The following is a 9,903-nucleotide window of genomic DNA, read 5'->3' on the forward strand; positions in this document are numbered from 1 at the left end:
CCGCTGCTCTTTACATTGATGACACATGACTGTGTCACCAGGTCCACTACTAACCATATCATCAAATACGCGGATGACACAACAGTAGTGGGCCTCATCCGCAATAACGACGACCAGGCATATAGAGAGGAGGTGGAACAGCTGGTGAGCTGGTGCAGCAGGAACAACCTTCTCCTAAATGTGAACAAAACCAAGGAGATTGTAGTCGATTTCAAAAGGAAAATTCAGCCCAGTCACACTCCACTTTGTATCAACAACTCAGCAGTGGAGCAAGTGAAAAGCATCAAGTTCCTGGGGGTGCATATAACGGGCACCTTAAACTGGTCCACAAACATTACATCTCTGGCAAAACGGGCACAGCAGCGGTTGTACTTCCTCCGCAGGTTGAGAAGTTTACACCTCCACCCTCCCATCCTCGCCACTTTCTACAGAAGCACAATTGAGTCGGTCATGACCAGCTGCATCTCTACGTGTTGCGGCAGCTGTACAGCTGCGGACTGGAAGTGCCTTCAGAGAGTGGTGAGGACAGCGGAAAAAATCATTGGGACTTCTCTTCCTTCCATCATGGACATGGGGTACAAGCGCTGTCTGAGTAGAGCTAAGGGCATTACCAGAGCCCCCACACACCCAGAATTTGGACTGTTTATACTGCTTAACTCTGGGAGGAGGTACCGCAGCATGAATAGCGGGACAACCAGCTTCTGCAACAGCTGCATCCCCCAGGCCATAAGATTACTGAACAATCAACAAAATCGAGGCTAGAACTTTTTAAATATCGACACTTTTAAAAAACTTTTTATATATATTTATTTTACAGAACCGTGCACATGAGGCATTTTTATGGACGCACCTAGCACTTTTTACTATTACCTGATTTGGAGAGTCAAATGCAACGAAATTTCGTTCAAGGTGCACTGTGTCTAGGTGTATATCTGAATGACAATAAAGTTTTCATTCATTCATTCACAAAAATGGCCGCCGGCTGCCGACCAATCAGCGGAGCCGCAGTTGGCGACGTCGCTGCGGACGGAGCTGAGGTAAATAATGTTGTAAATCAGCAGCGGATTGAGCGGGATCTGTGGGGTCAACATGGTGGAGATACATCAACTACAGTACAGTACACGTGTGTGTGGGGTCAACATGGTGGAGATACCTCATCTACAGTACACAACAGTACAATACAGTGCACGTGCGTGTGGGGTCAACATGGTGTGGGAATAAAACTGGTCTGGGGTCAATAATATAAACTCACTGTCTGGAGCAGCGTCCTGGGATAAAACACGTTATAAACATCTCCCTCTCTGGCTCCCCCCCTCTCTGTAAATAATCAATAAATCACCAAATAAACTACACGCCTGGGGAAATAAACCCGGTTAAACTGGGGTAAATAATGTTATTTACAGGGGAGCAAAAGGAGGGGGGAGGGATTCAAGGGGGAGTGTGTTTGGTGCCGAGGGGGATGAATGGGGGGGGGGCAGGGAACTGGGGGGGGGGGAGAAAGATAGAGGCGTCAAGTGAGCCAAGGAAGGGGGTAGGTGCGTTCACATTGTTTGGGGGTGGGGAGGGTGTTGCAGTTTAGGAAGTCAAACCAGGGCAGGATCTTCACTGTGAATGGCGGGGCGCTGAGGGAATGTGCGGAGCCGAGGGATCTAGGAGTGCAAGTAGGAGTTGGGCCGAAGAGCCTCTTTCCAATGCTGTATCACTCTATGAATCTATGACAAAGTGCTGGAGTAACTCAACAGTTCAGGCAGCATCTGTGGAGAAGATAGACACAAAGTGCTGGAGTAACTCAGCAGGTCAGGCAGCATCTGTGGAGAATATAGACAAAAAGTGCTGGAGTAACTCAACGGGTCAGGCAGCATCTGTGGAGAGAATGAATGGGTGACATTTTAGGTCGAGGCCATTGTTTGGTTTAGCTTAGTTTAGAGATGCAGCGCGGAAACAGGTCTTTCGGCCGGCAGAGTCCGCGCCAACCAGCGACCACCCCGTACACTCGCACTATCCTACGCACACTAGGGACAATTTAACAATTTTGTGGAGGCCGATTAATCAACAACCCTGAACGTCTTTGAAATGTTGGAGGAAATGCGGAGCGCCCGGAGTAAAACCCCACGCAGATCAAGGGGAGAACGTACAGACTCCACCCAGACAGCACCCATAGTCAGGATCAAACCCGGGTCTCTGGCGGTGAGGCAGCAACTGTACCGCTGCGTCACTGTGCCGCACATAATTATATAAGGGTTTCCTCCGCCATAAACGCACCCAATATGTGCTAGTAATGTCCTGTTTGCCAGGTTGTTGACCCTCTGTGTTCCCATCTTGCAGGGTTTAGGAGCCGTTGCTGTGGACGTGAGCGGCCATTGAGGGCGGCCAGTGTGCCGGTGAGTTCTCCACCCCCCCCTCCCCCATCCGCTCGGTGTGCGGGCTGAGCTTCGAGGGGCTGAGCTCCGATGGAGGACCACATGACGGGGCACAACAAGGAGAAGCGTTATGAGTGCGACGTGTGTGGCAAGGCCTGGCAGAGCCCGAGCGAGCTGGATATCCATCAGCGGGTGCACACGGGAGAACGCTCCTTCGACTGCTCGGAGTGCAGCAAGAGCTTCACCCGCTCCAGCCACCTGCTGCGGCACAACCGCGCGCACTCCGGCGAGAGGCCCTTCACCTGCTCCACCTGTGGCAAGAGCTTCAAGACGGCGGATGTACTGAAGGTGCACCGGCGGGTGCACACGGGTGAGAGTCCCTTCACCTGCTCCACCTGCGGCAAGAGCTTTGCCAGGTTGTCAGGGCTGCGGGAGCACTGGCGGGTGCACATCAGTGAGCGGCCCTTCACCTGCTCTGATTGCGGCAAAGGCTTCAAGTCGTTTCCAGACCTGAAGCAGCACGGGTATGTGCACACCGGGGAGCGGCCCTACACCTGCAATGACTGCGGCAAGGGCTTCACCCGCTTCGGCAACATGCTGGTGCACCAGCGCACCCACAGTGGAGAGCGCCCCTACAACTGCGTCCAGTGCGGCAAGGGTTTCTCCCATTCCAGCAGCCTGATGAAGCACCAGCGCACCCACACTGGCGAGCGCCCCTACACCTGCACCCAGTGCGGCAAGGGCTTCACCCAGTCCGGCACCCTGCTGTTGCACCAGCGCACCCACACTGGCGAGCGCCCCTACACCTGCACCCAGTGTGGCAAGGGCTTCACCCAGTCCGGCACCCTGCTGTTGCACCAGCGCACCCACACTGGCGAGCGCCCCTACACCTGCGCTCAGTGCGGCAAGAGATTCACCTGCTCCACCTATCTGCTGTCCCACCAGCGGGTGCATGCCGGCGACTGTCCCTTCACCAGCCCGGTGTGTGGAGAGCGCTTGGCCACGGCCTCCCACACCCTGCCTCACCAGCACATGCACACCAGTGGCCAGCCCTACGACTGCCCGTACTGCGGTGAGGAGTTTGACAGCTCACGGGGGTTGCGGCGACACCGGCGGACCCACGTCGGCGACCAGCTGCTCCCACTGTGACAACAGAGCACGGGGGGTGCGGGAGCACCAGCGGATATACACCGGAGAGAGACCCTTTGTGTGCACTGAGTGTGGCAAGGGTTTCACACGCATGTCCAACCTGTGGCAGCACCGGCGTACCCACGGCGGTGAGAGTCCTTTCCCCTGCCCATCCTGTGGTAAGGGCTTCACCCGCCTTGACCACTTGCAGGAGCACTGGCGAGTCCACACCGGTCAGTGCCCCTTCACCTGCCCGCTCTGTGGCAAGGCCTTTGACCGCTCCTCCAGCCTGCTGGCACACCGCCACGTAGATAGGTTGGCGCTGTTTAGGTAGACACAAAATGCTGGAAGGGTAACGTTTCGGATGGTTTCTTCAGTCACCCATTCCCTCTCTCCAGAGATGCTGCCTGTCTCGCTGAGTTACTCCAGCACTTTGTGTCCTTTTTTGTAAACCAGCATCTGCAGTTACTTGTTTTTAAGCCATTCTGGACCTGCACCTTCCCCAAAGCCTCCACATCAGTCCTGTAATGGAATGACCAGAACTGTATGCAAATGCTACCTGACCAATGTCCCTTAAAGCTGCACATATACATTCCTCTCTCTCCCCTCTCCCTTCTCCCCCCCCCACTCCTACACAAAATCTCTCCACTCCACCCCCTCATGCCCCCTCCTCTCTCCCACACCCCTCTCTCGCTCCCTGTCTCTCACACTCCCTCTCTTGCTCCCTATCTTTCTCACACACTCCCTCTCTTGCTCCCTATCTCTCTCCCATAGCCCCTCATTCGCTCTCACTCAGGCACACACTCTCTCACACACACAAACAGTCTCTCACACACACACACGACACTTCCCCCTCTCTCTCTCACACACACACAGTCCCCCTCTCTCGCACACGCAACATTCCCCCTCTCTCCCTCCCTCTCTCAAACACACACACACAGTCCCTCTCTCTCTCACACACAACACACCCCCTTTCCCTCTCTCCCTCTCTCTCACCTACACACACAAACAGTCTCTCACACACACACAACACTCCCCCTCTCTGTCTGTCACACACACACACAGTCCCTCTCTCTCACACACACACTCCCTCTCTCATTCACACACGCACTCTCACACACGCACTCTCTCTCACACACACACTCTCTCTCTCACACACACACTCTCTCTCTCACACACACACTCGGTTCACAATAACCAACCTGATCTCCTGGTGGCTCAGCACTTCAACTCCTCCATGGCCAGAGTGAGGCCCACCGTAAATTAGAACAGCAGCACCTCATATTTCGCATGGGCAGTTTGCACCCCAGCGGTATGAACATTGATTTAAACATAGAAACATAGAAAATAGGTGCAGGAGGAGGCCATTCAGCCCTTCGAGCCAGCACTGCCATTCATTGTGATCATGGCTGATCGTCCCCTATCAATAACCCCTGCCTGCCTTCTCCCCATATCCCTTGACGCCCTAGAGTATCTAACTCTCTCTTAAATCCATCCAGTGATTTGGCCTCCACTGCCCTCTGTGGTAGGGAATTCCACAAATTCACAACTCTCTGGGTGAAAAAGTTTTTTCTCATCTCAGTTTTAAATAGCCTCCCCTTTATTCTAAGACTGTGGCCCCTGGTTCTGGACTCGCCCAACATTGGGAACATTTTTCCTGCGTCTAGCTTGTCCAGTCCTTTTATCATTTTATATGTTTCTATAAGATACCCCTTCATCCTTCTAAACTCCAGTGAATACAAGCCTAGTCTTTTCAATCTTTCCTCATATGACAGTCCCGCCATCCCTGGGATCAACGTCGTTCTCTAATTTCAGGTAGTCCCTACTTACTCCTCCCCTTCTCAGCTCTCCCTCAGCCCACTTGCTCCACCTCCTCCTTTCTTCTTCCCCCCTCCCCCACCCTCACATCAGTCTGATGAAGGGTTTCAACCCGAAACATTGCCTATTTCCTTCGCTCCATAGATGTTGCCTCACCCGCAGTGTTTCTCCAGCATTTTTGTCTCCCTTCGATTTTCCAGCATCTGCAGTTCCTTCTTAAGCATTTTAAATTGTTTTTTTAAAGAAAGTTTTGACGCATTTGTGCCTTACGTAACAAATAAAACAAGTTTATCCTGACCTCACTGTGAAATAATTTAATTTGGTCTGTAAATTAAAAATGCAGATTTGCTGAAAAACAGAAAGCAGTCAAATTTAAAAGAGAATTTTCCCAGCAGCATAAAGTCTGGGAAAATCTTAGAAGTTTGGTTTACACTAATCATTGAAACAATATATCAACAATGTATTAACATAGAGATGTATAGTCTGGGCACAGCACCATATTAGATATGTGTCTGAACTGCCTGTCCCAGTCAAGGACAAGGTAGTGGCTTTCATCCAAGTCTTACAAGCTTGTTTTAGTTCACAGACGGATGCCAATTCTGGAACCAAGGTGGAAGTAATTTGAAAACAAAATGAAGTTAGTTGTCCTTCCGGAATGGGCAGCTGTACTGAAGCTGTGCCAAGATTTGAGAATAAGGCTGACATTGCAAATATATGGGTCCAACCTCCCTTGTTTCCCTTTGGCTACAGATCTTTCACTCGGATTTAGAAGGTGTGTTTTATTGATAAGAAACTGTATAATTACTCTAATTTTCCTTTGTTCTTTGAGTGGCGCTCGAGAAGCACTGAGCAACGTGTGTGCTCTTTGTAGATCTCGCCACTCCCGTCTGGCAAATTGATTAAAAGATTGTTTTGGTTTACCTTTAACAATTTTGTTGCTGTCTGCTTTCTTTAAGAGACGAACTTTGACAACTGTGCTCTTTGGAATTCTTCAGAATTCATGTTGTGTTATCAATAATGAAAGAAAATGCCAACCTCCAGAAATGATAAGACATTATTCTCGCCTCCATGCATATCTGTAGCCGTAGGCCAGTCGCACACCTCCCCATTACTTCAAAGTTAGTTCCTACACTTGTCAATATCGTTTGGCCGCTGTTGTGTTTTACTTGTTTCATGGATTTGATTAGATTAGGAAATGTTTCCTTTCCTTTCCTACAAGGGTCTTTCCTCTGAGGAGTTTCTATAGCAACATGCTCACTCTTGCCTTTATGAAGAGACTGATGATTAGTACTCAAGGTCTGACAGACACATCATGGATTAGGTGAACTAAAGAAAGTCTTGACGCATTTGTGCCCTACGTAACAAATAAAGCAAGTTTTTCTGACCTCACTGTGTTCTTCGGAATTCTCCAGAATTCATGTTGTGCTATCAATAATGAAATTGATTAGTAGGACTGGATGTTACAATCCCTAAGGTTTTACACCACAATTGACATTGAGCATTCTTGGGGGTGACCACTAGGTGATTTTGCTACCAATGAGACACATCTTCAGTTGTGTACCTCAACGTCACTGGGTGTTTCGGCCTTTTATCACAAGCCACCCTCAGTTGAGGCAGGCCCAGCGCAGGGTGATCAGACCCGGGTGTGTGTCTTATGTTTAGCCTCTAGAATGTCACGTGGCAGCCCAGGCAGCATCTTTTCTCTTCACCCACAGCCAATGACTGATACAAAAAAATGGCAACAATCTCCAGAAATGATTTTTTTTTTTTTTTTTCTTTTTCTTTTTTATATTAGAAGTACGGTAAATTACAATAACACACAACACATATATCTTAATACATTTTTTGTACCGCTTCATTTTTTTTTTTTTTTTAAAGCTTTAAGAAAAAGATAGAAGTAAGGAAAGTAAAGAAGGTGCGCAAGAGTTGTGAAGTGCAAGAGAGTGTTGGGAAAAGAAAGCCCCTTAGAAAAGAAGTTAGAGAAGGAAGTAAAGTAAGAAAGTAGACCCTAGAAAAGAAAGAAAAAGAAAGTAAGGACAATCGCTCTATTATAACATTAAACTCCGCAGAAAGACTACCAACCAAGTCTGTTTTTGTTGTTTTATCTCCCAATGCCAGGTCCTGATACCATTTATTTATTTATTTATTTTTAAAATTACTATTGCACCTCATGCTTGTAATAGGTCCATAAACGTAGACCACGTCTTTTGGAATTGGTTTGCTTTATCTGCTAAGAGGAATCTCATCTCTTCCAGATGTAATGTTTCAAACATATTTGATGTCCACATTTTTATTGTTGGTGTGGGCGCATTTTTCCAGAATTTAAGTATGAGCTTTTTTCCCATTATTAGCCCGTAATTGAGTAAATTCTTCTGATACACGTTTAATTCAGGGATACCTTCCGATATCCCAAAAATGATCCATTCTGGTTTTGGTACCAGTTTTATTTTAATTAATTTTGAAAAAATATCAAATATTCCATGCCAGAATTTTTGGATTTTTGTACAAAAAACAAAAGAGTGCGCTATGGTAGCTTCTTGACACAGACATTTATCACAGATTGGTGAAACATTAGGAAAGATTTTATTTAATTTAGTTTTTGAATAATATAGTCTATGTAATGTTTTGAATTGGATAAGCGTATGTCGTACATTGATCGAGCATTTATGCACCTGTAGTAAATGATTATCCCAGATCTCTTTTGAAATTTTTATAGCTAATTCTTGTTCCCAGTCTCTTCTAATTCCATCTCTTGTGGGTATTTCTATGTTTAAAATGATATTATATAAGTACGATATTAAGTTAGCTGATTCCGCCTTTGTCTTCATTGCTTCATCCAGTAAGTCGGAAGGCATATTATGATAGTCTTTTGTGTATTTTTTCAAATAATCACAAATTTGAAGATATTTAAAATATTGGTTATTTTTCAAATTATATTTCAGTTGTAGTTGTTGAAATGATAGTAATTTTCCCACTTCATACAGATCTTCGAGCGTTTTGATTCCCATTCTTTCCCAATGTATAAATGATTTGTCTATGATTGATGGTTTAAACGATGGGTTATTGGCTATTGGTATTGAGAGAGATAGGTTTCTTAATTTTTGATTCTGTTTTATTTGTTTCCATGTTCTAATTGTGCTATGTATAATTGGGTTTTTATTATAATTTTTATTATTCAGATTTATTGGTGAGAGGATAATCGCTCCTATATTACTCGGGGAGCAGTCCCCTTTTTCCATTACAATCCAGTCCGCCTGCTGGGCAGAGTTGTCCAGCAGGTGAATCATATTTTTAATATTTACTGCCCAATTATAATACATAAAGTTAGGGAGCGCTAGACCCCCCCACTCTTTTCGTTTATTAAGGTGTGTTCTTTGTATTCTATGGGGTTTATAATCCCATATGAAATTTGTAATGTCTGAGTCCAATTTTTTGAAAAACTTTTTTGGGAGATATATAGGTATTGATTGAAATAGGTATAGAATTTGTGGTAAGAAAATCATTTTTATAGCGTTTATTCTGCCTATTAAGGACATCGGAAGTGTTTTCCAGAATTTAATCAGATTATTTAATTTCTTAAGTAGGGGATTATAATTGGCTTTAAACATATCCTGGTAATTTCTAGTAATTTCAATTCCCAAATATTTGAATTTTTCTGTAGCTATTTTAAAGGGGAATTTCCTGAGATGTGTTGAGTCTTTTGGTTTTATCGACATAATTTCACTTTTGTTCCAATTTATTCTATATCCTGAAAAGGATCCAAAGTCCTCAATTAAATTTAATATATTCGGTATACTAATTTGTGGTTTTGTGATGTACAGTAGTACATCATCGGCATATAGGGATATTTTGTTATTTTAATATTTTGTATTATAACCGTAAATATCCAGGTGTGTTCTTATTTTTTCAGCAAGGGGTTCAATTACCAAAGCAAATAACAGCGGAGATAATGAACAACCTTGTCTATTGCCCCTTGATAGTTCAAATTTCGAGGATAATATATTATTAGTTAGTATTCTAGCCGTAGGTTTGTTATATAATAGTTTTATCCATGCAATGAAGTTCTCTCCCAATTGGAATTTTTGCAATACTTTAATCATATAATCCCTTTCTACTTGATCAAACGCTTTTTCTGCATCCAGTGAGATGATAGCTAACTCTTGGTCGTGAGATTTATGTGAGTGCATTATGTTAAGCAAACGTCTCAAGTTATTGAATGAATGTCTCTTAGGTATAAATCCTGTTTGATCCTCATTTATTAGTCTACTAACATACCTGCTTAGTCTACTGGCTAGTGTTTTCGCTATTATTTTTTGATCCGTATATAACAAAGCAATAGCTCTATATGAACCTGGTTCTTCTATATTTTTATCTTTTTTAAGTATTAATATGATCGTTGATTCTGCTAGTGTTTCAGGTAAGCTTTGCTCCTCAAAAGCATATGTATACATTTTCTGTAATCGTGGAGTAACTATGTCATAAAAAGATTTATAAAATTCATTACTGAATCCATCTGGTCCTGGTGTTTTTCCATTCTTTAGTGTTTTTATTGTGTCTTCTATCTCCTTAGAAGTAATTTGTGCTCCCAGTTCCTCTT

At 45.1% G+C, this 9,903-nt stretch overlaps 1 protein-coding gene across 1 annotated transcript; it reads left to right on the forward strand.

Moving 5' to 3' along the window:
* Positions 1-971: 971 nt before the first annotated feature.
* Positions 972-3,509, forward strand: LOC116982306 (zinc finger protein 239-like). Its single transcript, XM_033035573.1, has 3 exons — positions 972-1,037; positions 2,511-2,810; positions 2,979-3,509. The coding sequence occupies exons 1-3, from the start codon at positions 972-974 to the stop codon at positions 3,507-3,509; spliced, it is 897 nt and encodes a 298-aa protein (XP_032891464.1).
* Positions 3,510-9,903: the final 6,394 nt, after the last annotated feature.

Source organism: Amblyraja radiata, chromosome 16 (genome assembly GCF_010909765.2).
Source record: "Amblyraja radiata isolate CabotCenter1 chromosome 16, sAmbRad1.1.pri, whole genome shotgun sequence".
NCBI classification, from domain to species: Eukaryota; Metazoa; Chordata; class Chondrichthyes; order Rajiformes; family Rajidae; genus Amblyraja; species Amblyraja radiata.